Here is a 16835-nt window from a genome sequence, read left to right as displayed (position 1 = left end):
TATGCACATGAGAATGTGGGTCATTGTGTTTGTTGGGATTTCAAAAAGTGTGTGAAACTTCTCTTGTATGCCCGAGTGTGCGTGAGGAGTTTCATGCTTTATAAATTTGTAAAGAAAAATAAACTCTTACTTGTTGAATTCTGATATCATCAGTTAAAAAATGTCAGATAATTTAAATGGATAGACATTAAGCTAAGCTGCAACATTAGAAAGGGTAGTCTAGGGTTAAGGTTTGATAAAGTTTTGTAAAATGTAGTATCAATCAAATCAATTCCAAAAGAACCTCCACAAGAACCACACCTTAGGGTTCTCTAGTAGCCTCGTCTGACCCGCTGTCAAACAATAGGCTAGGTAAGCAAACACTAATGGCAACTATCGCTATGGTAACAATACAGCACACTCTCCCAGCGATACTCAGATGCTTCCCATTTCACAAATCACTGTGGCAACTGGCACACCAGCAGAGAAACAGAGTACAACGCCAAATACACACACACAAACAGACACACATGGGTTAAACAGATGCGACATGCTAGTTAATGCTGCCACCCATCAGCCGTGAGAGCCAAGCATCCTCCATAACCCTTGAGTGGGGAATGACGGAGCAGAGGCCGCCTGCTGTAGCTTCGGCTGGCTGTTAAACTGCTATCTAGAACTAAATAGATCAGCAGATCATCCTGCACTCTACACAAAGTCTACCTAACTGGGGCACAGAGTTCCTAAACATTTTAGAGAGAGCGTGAGCGTCCAAGAGTCGTCTTAACGATTACACCGGGTCTGTGGCGGGGAACGTTGGCTCACCATTGCCAGTGTTTATCCAACGTTCGCAGGAAGGCGGGGTAATGTCAGCTTAGTGATTAATTGCAGGCCCAAAGTGCTGAGGACACAGAATCTGCTCTGAATGGCGCCGACTGCAGCTCCTACAAGGGTTTATTGCTTTATCGGCTGAATCCTAATGTGACCCTATTCCCTCCACTGACGGTTCCAGTGGTGCTGGAGCATCCGGAAATATTCGGCAAGGTGCCTCCGTGGTTAATTGCCCGATGTAGTCAAAGTCCTCACTGTTGAGGAAAGTTTCTACTGTGTTTTCCATTGATAGCCTGACAAATCCTAAAAAGCATTTAGGAAATAATTCAAGTGGGGGCTTGATACAGATCTCTATGGGTTGATATAAAGCTCCCTACAGCATGATTCCTCCCAATATGTTGGGAGAAACAAAACATATGGCGGTTACACAAGCATGCAGCTGTTGTTTTTTGGGGCTTGAGATAAATAATGGATAGAAGTCTTCCACAGGGTACTCGAGACAGCTAATGAGAGAAAGAAAGCAAATAGGGAATTGGTAACTAACTGTTTTTCAAAGCCACTGTTTTCTTATATTTTCACAAGAGCCCAAGGACAAAAAATACAGGAGGATAAAAACATCAGTATTCATCGACTGTAAAAGTAGTATGCTAACATTTGCATTTATTCAAAACTTGCACCAGTAATATCGTGCATATTTTAATGCAGGCACAAAGTAAGACCTGTCTTACTTAAATGCATGTGAAAGCATTGATTCCTGCGAGCATTTCCTTTCTCACACACACTCTCCATCCTACTCTTCCTCTCTCTAATGTGGGTGACCTTAATAATTTAAGGGGGGGAAAGGCAGAGGAGATAGCATTTGCGTCATTGCAGATTATACAGGGGGAATCTAGTGTTCTGCATCAAACCCTCCAATAGGTTTGTCATTTTCAGGCGTTCATCTGCTACCAACTGAACCCTCATCCTCTCTTGTCTGTGCACAGGGGGTGTCTGTGAGGCAACATGATTAACTATTGAAAAGGGAGAGAACCGGCATCTTGTATGGAGACCACATATCATAATGACACTTTTTAATTCTGTTGCCAATGGCTGTTTATGCGCTACTAATTACTGGTGAAGAATAATAATCTCTCCTCCAATTGGACTCTATCACGCCGAGGGCTTTCATTTATCCTGGTTTGTGACTCTGCTGGCTCGGCTTGCTCCCTGCATCAGTGTCCTTGCAATTTAATTCATGCCGCCTACCTGTCCCACTCAGTGTTTTTCCATACTCTGACTAATGCACGCACACTGTGGCCTCAGAAGCGGCTCGGGCAGTGGAAGGGTCTGCCAGATAAAGCATTCAGGCAAAATCTAAGAGGGTGGCTTGAGTCATTTAACTCAAATAAAGCCGGGAGAAAGGCCTGTTTGCTCTTGGTAATCCCCCACTTGCTCGACAAGGCTTCGCAAGGTTCATCTGCAGCGCTAAATTGGTGCACGTATCCTTATTTGTATAGGAGCTCATTGTGGCTGGGTGAGAAGGGGAATCTGACAGGACTGGCAGCTATTCAAGCCCTCATGCCTATTTGCTTATCCTCATTCATGGCAGAATTGGCTTTTTCCGGAGCCATTTTTCAAGCTATGCGTGACATGGTATTTTCACTGAGCCTGCCACTACTAATGCAGCTGTGTAGAGTAAATATTGCAGACAGCCAGTAGATGTGTTTAGGAGAGGGGCGACCAGTGCCTCCTACACTAATCATAGTGGTAAGGCTACACTACCATTTGCATGTCTGTGGCCGGTGTCTCCTCCGCTTTCCACGTCTGGGTATCTAGGTGAAAGACACCAGGTCATCGGTTTATGCAGCCACAATGGAAATGAAATGCACATTCACTCAATGAGATTTACAATAGCAAAGGATTTTCTTTGTCAGACTATGACGTCATTAGCTAATTCAAAGACCACTGTGGAAAATGAGACTGCTGATCTTTCCATCTTTTTCTCTCCACAGGTGGCTTTCCCAGTCTCGTTTGTAATGTTTGTAGTCTTGATTCTCTGCTGCTAAAAAAAAAAAAAAAAGATCAAACTTCAAACTATACAATATAGTGCACTGCATTTAGAAAATTGATACTGCCTTTTGCAGCACTTTCAAAACACTTTAATGAAACACACACTATCGCCTACATAGTAGACTGTTTAGATTATGAGCTCATCGCTATTAGCCGCTGTCAGTTCGCCATAATGTGTCTGGTTATGAGGCAGACCACAGACTAGGACTAAATCCCAATAATAAGATGAAACCAGAAGAGAATGAACACTGTCAGTGGAGAGTGTCATTATGATCATCGTGGGAAAATGGTCTTTCCAGCACTTTACACATACAAGGGATTCATTTGGTTAACATATAAAATTCACAACTACTGCTTGTGACGATAATGAGGCATTTACGTCTGATTAGGTATGAACATATAAAGCAGGCCTCAGCCTCCCTCAGATGCCCTCAGTCAAGAAGGTAAAAAGGCAATTCAGCTGCAGGAGGAGCCATGCGGAGATCTACTGGTGCGCTGCTCCTCAAAGCATACGCAGCAGCCATTCGTTAAAAATGCAGGAGCAATTACCCCGGCTGAGTCTGAGTCAGTGAACGCTACCAAGTCGAGCTGCCGTCACCTCCTTCACCTCCTCCTACCCTTCCGCTGCCGCTGTTGCTACACCGGCAACCTGAGCAGTCTTCGCGTGAACCGGCACGCCAAAAGGTAGGGCAGCAGATGCAGCAGACACCGAAAGCTTCAGTTACTCGAGAACAACAAAAGCTCTTCTCTGCCTGTCTGTCTCTCACGAGGTACAGTTACTTCCCCCTCCCTCACCCTTCTCTGGCACGTGACTTGCAGCCTGACATCCTTCACCACCAGTTCAGTCTCTTATCCTGGCCCAACTCCTCTTCGGCCCTTCTCTATCTTCCCCTAAAATGGGGCCAACAAAAATTACTATCTGCCTCCCTCTGAATTTCAGCTATGTGGTTCAAATAGCATCCCTCTTAATGTGGGCATAGACAGGGGCTCACCGTTTAGTTTAGCATGCTGTGAAAGATCAAAATCAAACACTGCAATCAAGAAATTACAATATACATGGAACTTGTATGGACTTGCATTTCAAAAATATATTCAATTATTCACATAATATAGGCAGTGTTTTCCCTGTGTAGAACAGTGCTATTCTCATGAATCCAAGACAAAATCCAGACTAAGGCATTGAACCACACACCTAAAGGATTCAGCATTATACTCCCCTTTGCAGACATTATTGAGTAACTATTGAGCAGCAACAAGAGTTAAGAGTTTGTAATCCTTTTATCTCTTTTTCAACAAAGTTCCTGAATATATATTCACTCAAATGTATTTCCTTCAGAGGGAAAACATTATTTTGCCAAATACATGTTAGGCTAAGTTAAGATACGCCCCTTACACTTAGAATTGTATATTCACCATACTCCCTCACAGAACAATTAGATTCACTTGGAATAGTAAAAAGATTTTAGGTGTGTTTGACTTTTACTATATCCCATATGTTCCCCTGTATGTTAATATGGGCTGTATGTATTAAAGGGGTCTACACAGGAGGTGTCCCTCCAGCCACTCATGTCATCCTGCACAGATGGCAGGACACCATGCCCAGCAGACAGCAGGGGCTCCCGGAAATAGAGGACGACGCGCGCAAAAAGCGAATGGAGGATGGGAAAGGGTAATTACAAAGAGGGACAACATCAAAGAGAATTTAAAGATGAAGGGAAGCTTGGCAAAAATAGGAGCAAGGAAGTGGTTTGAGCAAAAGTGAGGGGGACACATAAACAGTCAAAGATGAAAAAAAAACAGACAAATTGGGAGACTGTACCCCACCGTCCTCAGAGGCAAAAGGGGAGACAGAAAATAGAGCGTGAAAACGCCAGGCTAGGATTTGACAGGGCGACAGAAGAGTGACACAGCGGGCCAGAGGAGACAGCTCCAGGCAAATACTATGTTACAGAAAGAAACACAAGTGAAAACGAGAAAGAGGGGGGAAAAAAGCAGGTGTATTTGTAGAGCCCTGCCGCGTTGGTTGGTTCGAAGGGCACATCATTTGTCTCATTTCATCTGGCTCTAAATCTAAAGCAGCATCTTCCCCGTCTCTCTCAGTCTCGCTGTATGTTGACTCTACATGCCTCTCTCTGTAGTAGTACTCCGAAAATACAGAAAACACCAAAAATGTGTTTCATTTCAGTTTGTCACAAGGAAGAGCACCGCATCCTGGGACAAATAATTATTATGCACTTAAAAATGTTTGTAAATTCAACCTTGCCTATATGCACAAAATACTAAGGACCACCTGTGGTTAAAACTTCACATCCGCAATTGATTTGACGCACAAATGATCCCAGTAAGGTTGTGTTTATGTGTGTGCGCCCACAGTAGTACTTTTGGAAGCTGGTGGGGAAAACGTATCTTAACCCAGGTTTTTCCAGTTGAAGGAAACGTGCTCTGTTCATTCCACCGACTTCCTCACCATATGCCCCATTTCACCAAACAGGTATGAGTTCCTCTGTCCTGCAGTACAGGCTAGAGTCGCCTGGTATTTCCAGATGGTCCTGGGAAGGAGAGTTCATAGACAAGATTCCCTGGGGCAAGAGCTCCACCACCAAGCACGTCCTTAAATATTTTAGACATTTATCTCAGACACCTTTTTTTTCACAGCAACCTCCAGTGAGTGAGCAGGTACTTAGTTCTGTATGTTGCTCAAGGACACTTCGATACAATGCGAGGCCAATGTAAAGAAGAAAAATGTGGCCTGGTTTTAGGACCTTCACTCTAACCACACACAACATACCAAGTACACAGTCTCACTCACACAGTATTTGTCCACAACTTATAACTTCATAAAGTACAAACTTACTGATAGATGTCTTTAGCACACATTTGCACGCAGGTACTTTATACACCATCTGTGCTCGTAAACCATGCGGCTACATTTATAACTCCCCGTGTACTCCAAACATAATACAGAACAGGTTCCTTCTCCCATCTTTAGAGATATAGAAAATAAAAAGCTTGCCATTTCTTTTTACCCTCTCCTTTGTACGTCCCTCCTTTGCTCTTCTGAGAAAATGAATATCAGTGTTGAGAGAGCACTCTGGTAAAGCAGATGTAATGAGGGCCAGGTCTCAGCACCCTGCTCTGTGGTGGCTTATGAGAGGCTGCGGGAAGCAATAATGCACACACAGCCTTAATGTATTGGTGTGCAGATAGGGCTGAGCTGTCAGTTGATAAATGAAAAGGGTACCCCCCTGCTGTTGTGTGTGTGTGTGTGTGTGTGTGTGTGTGTGTGTGTGTGTGTGTGTGTGTGTGTGTATACATGTTTGTGCATGTACACATGCGCCATAGCAAATAAATGGAGCTGTCTGCCCCATTGACTGACAGTTACACATGGAGGGATTGCACTGCTGGATAAAGCTGTAGGCACAGGCAGATAAAAAACAGCAGTATTAGTTGATTAATAATCAAAAGGTCTCCTTTCATGGTTTGACCATGTGAGGCGAAGGATTGGAAAAACATGAAAAAAAGGAAAGCAAGATAGAGCTCTTGCTAAAACGCCTGCCAGCTTGAGCTAGCTAAGGGAGAACACATGATGGGTTAAGATTTACAGCGAGGCGGGACAGTATTTTGTTTCAGGCAGTCAGTCGTGAGGCATGTATAAAGAATTGAGTGAGGGAAATGAGTTATACTACCCTTGTCTTAGTACTAATCAGAACATATCGTCCGGGGCTCAAAACAGGACGGGCTTTAGTAAATGTAATATAAGAAGTGTATTTTTTCAGCCCTAAAAGCCCTTGATAAACTCTTCAAAGCAGATCCACATCAGCAGAGACAGAGAGGACTAAGCTGCAAGCTAAGTTTTACCCAACTGATAACTGATTTGATGAAAGACTTTGGAAAGTGGTCCTTTTTCTCCGCCTTTGATTTCACTTGCTCTCCATGTCTATGTATATCTGTCCCTCCCTTGTTGTCTCTGTGCTTCTCTTTTTCCTCTATCGAGGCATTAAAGAAGGATTTAGATGGCTCTGTTGTTATTTCTGGAGCACAATGGATCACCCCGTGTAATGTAACCAAACCCTTTTCCTTGCTTTTAACTGGTCCCTCCCTACAACATCCACCCCTCCGTTTTCTGTCTCTCTTTCTCTTTCCCTCACACGCATACACCCCTTCCCTCCATCTCTTCCTCCAATTCTAAAGAATTAGACAGAGTGTAAATGGTGCCTATGGCAGGGGCAAACACAGGCACAGATCCTCTCAAAGGGCTCCATTGACTGGTGTTTACTTTAGGCCAGGGACATTAGCCGCTGCTAAATCTACCTCAATCTGCCCCTCTCGGCTTCTCGAGTTCTGCATGTACTAGTCTGACTGTGACACAGACGCCTGCCTGCACCCAGATCACAGCCACAGCACAAGTGTGTGTGCTTGTGCGTATACTTTTTCAGTGCATCTTTGTGTGTCTGTTTGTTGTTTGTCTGCGTGTGAGATGGCTGACATTAGGCATGTAATGACCTAGCCTATCAGTGGTGTAAGAGCACAAGGGTACAGCATTGTCAGGTAACTTGTGTGCATGCAGCGACAGTAAAGCCGACCAAATTTCACAACACCGGCAGAATGTACTGCAAGTTTTCAAGCCAAATTATCATTAATTTGAGAGTTCTTTTGAGAGTTGTGTGCGTAATAATGAAACGAAGGACTAAAAATGCTTGTCATTGAAAGAAAATTAGATACGATGCACGCCAAGACTAACGGGCACTTAGTGCACACATTTAGCTGAAATTCATATTCTTTCCTAAACACTATCATGAAATAACAATAATTTATCTGTGTGCAGTAATTGTTCTCGTGGGCCAGGGGAGGGGCCCGGCCAGAGCGAGGCGTTTTACTGTAATTTTCTCATTTATGATGCACATCTATTACCTATCATTAAAGTTGAATGCACGGCAAGCTGTGAACAGCACTACACATCAAACTCACACGGAAAGAAACTGAATAAAGGCAATTTTAGAAAAATGACTCCACGGATTAATCAGCTTGGGAAAAGGCCGAAATAGCGACCCACACCCCCCCTCCACACACACACACACACACACACACACACACACACACACACACACACACACAGCCATAACCTTGTATAAAAGTCACACACACACTGACATGCAAACATGCACACACAGACAAACAAATCCTCTTTCAGGAATCAATAATTCAGCTAAAGAGAAGCAGATGCTACGCCCCACTGCACTAATCAATAGAAAGCCAAATGTTATCTTTTCATCTCATTCTCTGACTTTCACATTCTAATCTGGGCTGACTAGCTCATGCTGGACAGCATCAGAGAACACTTAAATTAGAATATATTACAGACATAGAGAAGGAATGAAGGGAACCCAAATTCAAAAGGCGCCTCAGTTTACTCTGACAATGTTAGCTCCCATCTTTACAGTATAGTCCTTAGTTGTAACTGGGCACAGATGTTCTATACATTTTCTATGCATAGAATCTCAGATATGCGTCATAAAATGGAGGCGAGAGAAGGAGAATGGCAACACTTTAGTATGAGTTACACCCCCTCCCCCTCCTTATCCCTTCAAGATATTTATGCCCCCCACCCACATCTCTTAGGAGAATGAGGCCATACCTTGAGAATGCAGCAACGAAGCTAAACGGAAAGACCTGTGGGATTTGAGAATGATGACTAAATCGGAGTGTACGTGTGCAAAAAAGGGGACTAGCAGTGAATGTGTGTGCCAAAGTGACTGCTGTGTGATTTTGTCGACCGTGCGGACTGAACCTACCAGCCAAGGCCCTGTAATCGAGCTATCAATGATCATTAATGAAAGTGCGATATAGCGCTCCACAGCCCTCTCGGACAGACTGCACATCACTCTGGCATCTCTGCCCGCTTCCCTTTCTCCTACTGACCCTGTCTATGGCTCTATCACATCAACCTATGAGGCCACTGGCTAAGTTAACCAACCATGAAAATGAATATGAATGTTGGCGGCTGATTTATAAACGGAACTGTATGCTCTTCTCCCTCCCACCCACACCCGCACTATGGGTCTCGTTTGCATGACACAGGACCCTAGCGGCTCGCTCAAGGATCAATCGCTGACGGTGGCAAGATCGGATCTGCGCTGACCTTGGGAGTGAACTGCAGCATCGGCGAAGGAGGCAGGGGGCTCTGTTGCAACAGTGCAGGCAGGCAGAAAGCGAGAGGAGGGAGGAAGAGGGGAAAAGAAAAGTGGAAGGGAGGGAGGGAGGAATGGCGGGGCATGCCCTGATTGAGAGGCCCCCGAGATGAGCAACTCTGAGATATGAGAAGAGGGGAGGGAGGGAGAGGGGGATGATGGAAGGAGTAGTGGAGGGGGGTGGGAGGGAGAGGGAAGCCATATGGCAGCAGCACAAATGTATTAAACTATAAATCAGGGTGAGAGCTAGTGGACTGCCAGGTGGGGCTGCAGGCAGGTCGTCCCTGCTGGAAGCGCACTGCTTCACAATCCAGCTCCACATGGAAAAGAATGAAAACATAACTGGTATTTTGCTTTTTTGTACCAATTTTGTTGATACATTCTTTTCACTAACTCATTTTCTTTCTGCCTTATTTCCTTGCTATACTGTAAATGGGGGAAATTTGCCACATTTTAACGTTAATTTGTGTGTGGTTTCGACACGGCTGTGGATGAAACAGCTGATCTTTGGAACCAATATCAAAACATTATTTTTTTCGAAACCTTTCATAAAGGGAAACACTTTTAATTTAATAACTTTTTTTTTTTTTGCTCAATCCTCCAGTGTTAAATAACGAGTTAGAAAAGTTTCCTTATCAAGATCAGGAAATATCTGATTACAGAATAAGTAAACCTTAAAATCTTAAAAATCAATCAATGCCAGCTCTCAATACTCGATACGTTTTGAAACGCCATGCTAAGGGCACATTTGGGTCAAGTTTGATATCCTTCCCCACAGTATATATTCCTCCACGCATATGCAATGGGAGATAAATATAAATATGTGAATAAAAAGAAAAGAACAAAAACATATTTGTGATTTTTGTTTAAACAAACAATATCACATACAAACAGTACATTAGTAACCACATGAGACTTAACTATTTCACAAAGTTTAACTGCACACTTTCAGCCATCTCAGTGCATCACAAGACAGAAATTAGTGTTACACATGTGGTAGAAAAACAAATAGAAATAGTAATACTCAAAAGGCTTCAATATGAATCCCTTGATGATGTCTGGGTAGAGTGCCCAGCCAGTGTCCTGGCAGCCATCAGCGCCCAGGCCTGGGCTTCCATCCCAGAGGCACTGATGCATACTACAGCTAGAGCAAACACGGGCAGCCTTCCTCATGCCTGCTCTCCGTCAGAATCATACCGACCATCACTGTAACAAAAGCAGGGTTCATAACCTGTTTGTCCCCTCTTTCTAAAGCACTACAATGAGACATTTGTGCTAATAGGTGAAATAGCAACTTCATAATTAAATGTTTTATTTGCCTCAATCAGAAAAGTGGCATCGAAGCCTTTAAACAATGGCCTACATCCAGCTTGCCAATACTTAATTAGTAAATTAAATGTGGATCCTAATTCTCTCATTTGTTTTAAAAGCTGTCTGTTAGTTATTTTGATTAACAAAAGCCACAAAATCTAGTATGCGTGTTATTTAACACGTTACAATACGCTGCACTGTATCACATCAAGATCTCATCAGTTTGCAGGTGAGGGATGGATGGATGGATGGATGGACGGAGGTTACTGGACAGCTCCCAGTAACGGTCTGGTAGGCTGGACTAACTCAAGCCTTGATCCCTGATCCTTTACTCAGACACACAAACAGTCACACACATACACGCTGACATAGACATCCAAACTCCAACGAGGTATCTGCCATCTGAAACCATCACAGCCAAGGCCAGCTATCCATCAAATCCCATCTTCACTCAGGGATGAGAGGGGTATGAAGAGAGGGCGGTGGAAGAGAGGAGGTGGGGGGAAGAGGGAGGGAGGGAGTGGTGGTGAGGGTGGGTGGGAAGCAGGACAGGAGTGTAGGAGTAGATGAGTAGGCTTGAGGAATGCAAGAACAGCAGAATAGCAGCGTACCTTGGTCTGGAGATAGTGGGGGTAGTAGTAGGTGTACTGAGGGTACATTGGCTGCTGCTCCAATCGCTTGCCCATGTAGCTGGAATCCTTAGCACTGAGGCAGGGAATGGTGACACAGGGGCGGAAGCTGCCAAGTAGCTAGCAATGGAATAGAGGCAGCGGATGGGCTGTGCGATTCCTGTCTTTGCTGTCCGCACCACTGTGTCGCTAGCCAGTTCTTCAGGGAGAAGACAGGCTCTGCGTGCCGGACAGCAGCTGGGAGAAGGTCTGCTTCTGATGGGGAAGCTCCTGACGAACTGGTCCAGAGCCTCAGTATCGGGTGGATGCTCACTCAGTCTCTCACTGCTGGATCAATGGAAATATTTCCACGAGAGCTAGAACCAAAAGCACTGTGTCCGTCAGTGACTGGTAGCGGATAGTATCGAGCGGTAACGGTGAGGAAGAAGAGGAAAGTGAAGACGTGAAGAGGTGCAGGTGGCAGTAGCTCTGGCAGTCCTGTGAATGTTGGAAAATGGGAGAAGGAAGAAGAGGAGGACAGGAGGAGGAAAGGGATGGCAAGGAAAACGGGAGAGGACGTATAGGTTCACTTCTCTATTTGAGCTGTTTCACTCCAGTCTTTCGCGTGGGCTTTAATCTGCCTCTCTCTCAGACACACTGTGAATCTGACTCTCTCTCACTGCCCCTCTCTCTCTCTCTCTCTCTCTCTGTGTCCCTCTCTTACAAACACACACTGTCTCTCTCTCTCTCTCTCTCTCTCTCTCTCTCTCCTCTGTAGTCTGATCCGACGGTGGCTGCGTGCTGTCCTGTTTGACAGAGGGTAGATATCCTCAGCACCGGTTGCCGACAGATGCACTTTGTGCACGGAGCAGAATCACAACACGAGAGCACAGACACAGAAAGCAATCTCAGTCTGTAGCGGTTGAGCCAGCTGGAGGGAAGAGAACACAGAGAAATTACCCCAGTTTCTAAATGATGTGACACAAGCGTCTATTACAAAATCCACCGGTTGGTAAGTCAATCCACCGGGTTCCAGATAGAAGACGAGTGGGGGGAAAAAAAAACACACAGTGACTGTGTCCCAGGTGCCCAGTAGAGAACGAGTCCCTCGTCTGCGATCCTCCCTCTTCCTGCACTTGTAAAACGTGTTCCTTATTTCGTCCTTGGCTCTCTCACTCCTGTAAGCAGCCTGCCTCGTTCTCTTTCCCTCTGTCACACAGTTTCTCTCTCTCTTACTCTCGTGTGCGCTTTCTCTATCACTCAGTCTCTCTCTCTCTCTCTCTCTCTCTCCTTCTCCTCCACACTGACAGGTCGGTAAAGGGGGCTCGACCGAGGCTGCGAGCAGAGCAGACTTCCTCCTCCTTTCTCCAGCCCAGCCAGTAGGAGGGTCTTTAGCAGCTCTGTGCGAGAGCGGGATCCAGACACAGACCAGCGGGCTGCAGCGTTTCCACAACACGGGAGAAAGCAGGGAAGAGGAGTAGAAACGAGAGGGGGATGGCGTCAGTGCGAGCTGTCGATTCCCCCTACTGGCTGCATGCGGAGCTACCGCCTGGAACACACTGTGTCCTCAAACAAACACTTTCTCTTAACAAACTAGGATGATTTAATCCCAATACCAGTGAAGTTGGATAAACTACTTTCAATGTTAAAACTTTTAGAACCTGTTAGTAGATATATATCTTTACTTTATCTTACTATATTTGTTTATGTGTAGTTTCGTGTAAAAGCATGAATTACATCAAAACACAGTCATTAAGTTTTGGTGTAAAACTAGTAAATATGTCTTTCACTACAGGGTCAACAAAGAGGAAGTGCAGAGGGCCTTCACTTTTAAGAGCTATAATCACAAACTCTACATGTAAAGCCAGTGAACAACAAGCCCCAAGCATTGACGGAGCCACTTCCTGTGTAACATCAAAAGATGACATTGTATGAATCCTCTTTCGATTGACCGTGACCATGACCAAAAACATCACAAAAATGTCCCGTCTGTGTTTGCCTGATCGCAATAAACCTCAGCTAAACTCATACTTACACAAAGATCAAAAACATGCATGCAAAAACAAAACACTCAGAGAGTCCCACTCCTTTCTTTCATCTCTCACACACACACACACACACACACACACACACACACACACACACACACACACACACACACACACACACACAGTATCTCAGTAACTCTGAGGCCATAAGTTCAGGAGCCTCATTTTACACTCAATTAGCAAATAAACTCGGTTTTCATTTAAATCATCTGACATGAGTCCTGTAGCAAAAACACAGCCAAAAAGACACCATTAAAATGATGGGAAACAAAAAATGTTTTGGCAATTTCTAAACCTGAAAATAGACCTCTGACTTTGATTAGTTTAGTTTTGTATTTCATCTGTTACACATGAGAGCATTACACAAAAACCCGTGAGGCTGATATGTCTCCTTCTCAAAAATGAATAACCCAATTACATACTTCTGGTGCAACACTCAGGATGAGTGAGTTCAGCTGCAGAAAATACACTTTCTTTACCTCTTAGTATATTGATAATTACTTTTGTTGCATCAATATGTATGGCATTGTAAATGCCGTCGTACTGCAACGATTATTTGATGAATTAATTAATTGAAAGAAAAAAAAAAATCACTGATCATTTTGAAAGTTTTGCAATATAGATTATTTTCAAGCATGACAATTTGTTTTCGCAATGTAGACACACAATGTAGTACAAATGCCACATATTTTATAAGAGCTATATGTCTAAAAGGGCCCAGTGCACGTGGACAGACCCAATCAATACCAGCAGAAGAATCCCAGGGACCAAAACAAAGCTCGGAGGGAAAGGGCAGCCTTTTACAGATATAGAGAGGAAAATATAATTATCAGATAGGCCACTTTTATCTGTAGCAAAGAGATGAGTCCGATATTGATTGCGGATTACCAGATTAACAGCCTCTGGATCAACTAGACACCAACTCTTAGCATCTGGGGAAAGGCAGAGAGTAGAGAACAAAGACAGTAAGACGGACAAAAGGCCAATGAAGAGAGCAATAGAAAGAGAGACACCGGGAGAAAATAAGACAAGACATATTGGGAGACAGAACCTGAAGGAGGCACAGAGGAAGAAAAGATTAATTTGTCTTCATAACATGTGTGTCCACTGAGCTACTATGTAAATCATCTCTGTATTTCATATAGAAGGCACATCCTTTTCTGTTTTCACTTAAAAATACAGAGGTTAAAGGAGTAGAACGGAGTAAAAGGTCAGTTAAAAGCCCTTTTCACCCAGATTTTGTCCACATGGGACCAACATTCATGTTTTCTGCTGCAAATGATGCCTCTACCAATAGAAAGTGAAGACTACTATGGAGCAAAAAATGGAAATGAGTGCATCAACAACTGTGTGTGTTTGCACTGTGTTGTGTTAAAAGTGTGATTGTCACGCAGATTTTTAGTTAACTAAGTTAACTAAATGGCTTTGTATTTTAGTTTATTGGTTAAAAAGAAAAGAAAAAATTGAACACATCACATTTGGCTCTGGGAAATTATAACAGGCATTTCTGACATTTTTCAGACAAACGATTAACTAAATAAGAGAAAATAATTGGCAGATAAACCAAAAATGAATATAAATGTTAGTTGCAGCCCTAATCCAATCCCATATTTGCAATAAAACAATTTTTCATATATATATATATATATTTTTTAAATATGGACACTTTTCTACTATTTCTTAAAGTTCATTCAAATTAGTCGACACAGAATGGAAACAGGAGAGTACCATTACACAGACAGTGGTCAGCTAAACCATTAATATTCATTGATCCAACCATTAACAATTAAAAGCCGGGAATTGAGACTTGACTCTTGAAACTAAAGAACTTGACCTGTGGCCCTACGGACAATAATAGAAACTACCTTGAGAGCCGGCTGACATGAACTTTCAGCCTCTACCCATGAGTTGGCAAAGGTTAGTTTATAGAAGCAATTTCAAGCAATGTGACTGGAGAGCAGTCTGTGTGTAAATAAATGACAGCACTTTGGTCTCATTCTGTGGAAGCAGACTGGGAAGTGTGTGTTTTACTCTGGTGGTGGTGGAAGTGCTCTGGTCTGAATCAGCGGGACTGATGTCACAGAGAGGTGATTTGCAGCCAAACATTTCATGGAAAGAGAGAAAGAGACTCCATCTTTCTGTTCTTGTGTTATTAATACTGATGCAACATCTGCTCAGAACATATAGATTTTTAAAATGTTTAAAAATTTTCACCACAAAACATTTTGATTTTTTTTTTTTTTTTTTTTTTTTTTTAAAAAGGAGTACATGCAGAGAAGCAGGTTTGAAAAGTGTTTCCCACACGGATTTGTATTTGTTCCAACCTACTTTGTAGACTATTGCAGTGGTGGAATGTAAGTAACTAAGGGCATTTACTCAAATACTGTACTTAAGTACAAATGTGAGGTGCATGTACTTGTACTTTACTTGAGTCTTTTCATGCCTCTTTCTACTTCTACTCCACTACATTTCAGAGGGAAATATTGTACTTTGTACTCTACTACATTAATCCGACAGTTTTAATTGCTAGTTACTTTACAAATTAAGATTTTTTGCCACAAAACACATGTAGTTTATAAAATATGATGTATTATTGTAAATTAAACTACCCAACAAAATCGGCCTACAAGTCTGTCTTAAATGATTATCCGATTAACCACTTAGTTGACTGCATAACCGTTTTGATCGTTTACAGTTTCTAAAATGTAAGGATTTTTCTACATTAAGTACTTTTAATAATTTAAGTACATTTTCCTGATGGTACTAGAATAATTTTACTTAACATTTTCAATGCATTACTTTACTTGTAACAGATTATTTTTACAGTGTGGTAGTAGTACTTTTACTTAAGTAAAGGATCTGAATACTTCTTCCACCACTGCACTATTGTACACTGGGGTTTGCCACCCAGAACAACACACTGAGTGCCAGACCATTTCAAAGTGCATTCAGTGTTCTTCCCAGTGAAGGAGAACTGATGTAATTTACAAGCTGATTTGTCAGGCTAAAGCTCAAACTGTGCCTCTCTGCCATTTTAAATATTTAAAAACCTACACTAAGAAGCATTCGCAAATACTTTGCAGCCGGGTGTGTCATACATTTTCATAAAACAAAGCCAAAGCCATCTGCTGCTCCTCTGCTCTAAGGTCTCTTTGGTGCTCGTTCAATCACTTTATGAATAGACAACATGCGGGAGTCATTTACAGGACTTTAAAATAGAGAAAGAAGAAGACAGATGAGTGTGTATCATGGCCCTGAAGGTGTTAAGTAAGTACAATCCCCCTCTAAAAGAATCTAGTAAAAGAAGACAACAGTGTAGCCTCTGGTCAGTTCAAGAGACATTGTTAGCTTGTTTTTTTTGGCTTTATTTAACCAGATGAGTCTTTTGTTCACTGACTACTCCAACAACACCAGTTATTCTGCTAAAGTCGTGAATTTCTATTAAAAAGTGAGAACGAATGAGAGAAGAGGGATGAAGACATAGTTTAAATGCAAAACCATAAACAAGCTGAACGATAAGATGTCTTGTAAACACAAAACGAGTTAACTACAAAATGTTCCAATGCAAAAGGAATTCCTAGAAAGTCCACAATGACTTTGCCCTACCGCCCAACCCCTTCCCAAAGGAGACGACTGGACTTCTTCAAGCTGCTGCAGAAACCAAGAGGCTTTGTTTCCTGTGGTTTGCTGGACAATCCCGTCATGGGTGTTTCCCAGAAATGACCAGATGCGTGGAATTTGAGGGAATGCTGGCCAAGTGCCAGGGGAGGGGTGGTGGGAGAGGAGGGGGGCTAGAAGAATGGAGGTAAGGGGGAGAGGAGGGA

General features: G+C 43.0%; 1 protein-coding gene across 8 annotated transcripts in view; it reads right to left on the bottom strand.

Moving 5' to 3' along the window:
• Positions 1 to 16835, bottom strand: part of rbms3 (RNA binding motif, single stranded interacting protein) — a 296046-nt gene that overhangs the window by 186053 nt on the left and 93158 nt on the right. For 2 of the 8 annotated variants that reach the window (XM_039819882.1, XM_039819885.1), the window contains exon 1: positions 10967 to 12405. The exons of 5 other annotated variants lie outside the window; for them this stretch is intronic. In XM_039819882.1, the coding sequence (XP_039675816.1) occupies positions 10967 to 11041 (75 nt within the window). In that variant the 5' untranslated portion in view covers positions 11042 to 12405. Of the gene's footprint in view, positions 1 to 10966; positions 12406 to 16835 lie in introns of those variants that run through there. One more of the 8 variants, XM_039819883.1, reaches the window with a different exon arrangement.

This window comes from Perca fluviatilis, chromosome 13 (assembly GCF_010015445.1).
Source record: "Perca fluviatilis chromosome 13, GENO_Pfluv_1.0, whole genome shotgun sequence".
Taxonomy (NCBI): domain Eukaryota; kingdom Metazoa; phylum Chordata; class Actinopteri; order Perciformes; family Percidae; genus Perca; species Perca fluviatilis.
The sequence above is the reverse complement of the archived record's forward strand: the minus strand, read 5'-3'. Positions and strand labels throughout refer to the sequence as shown.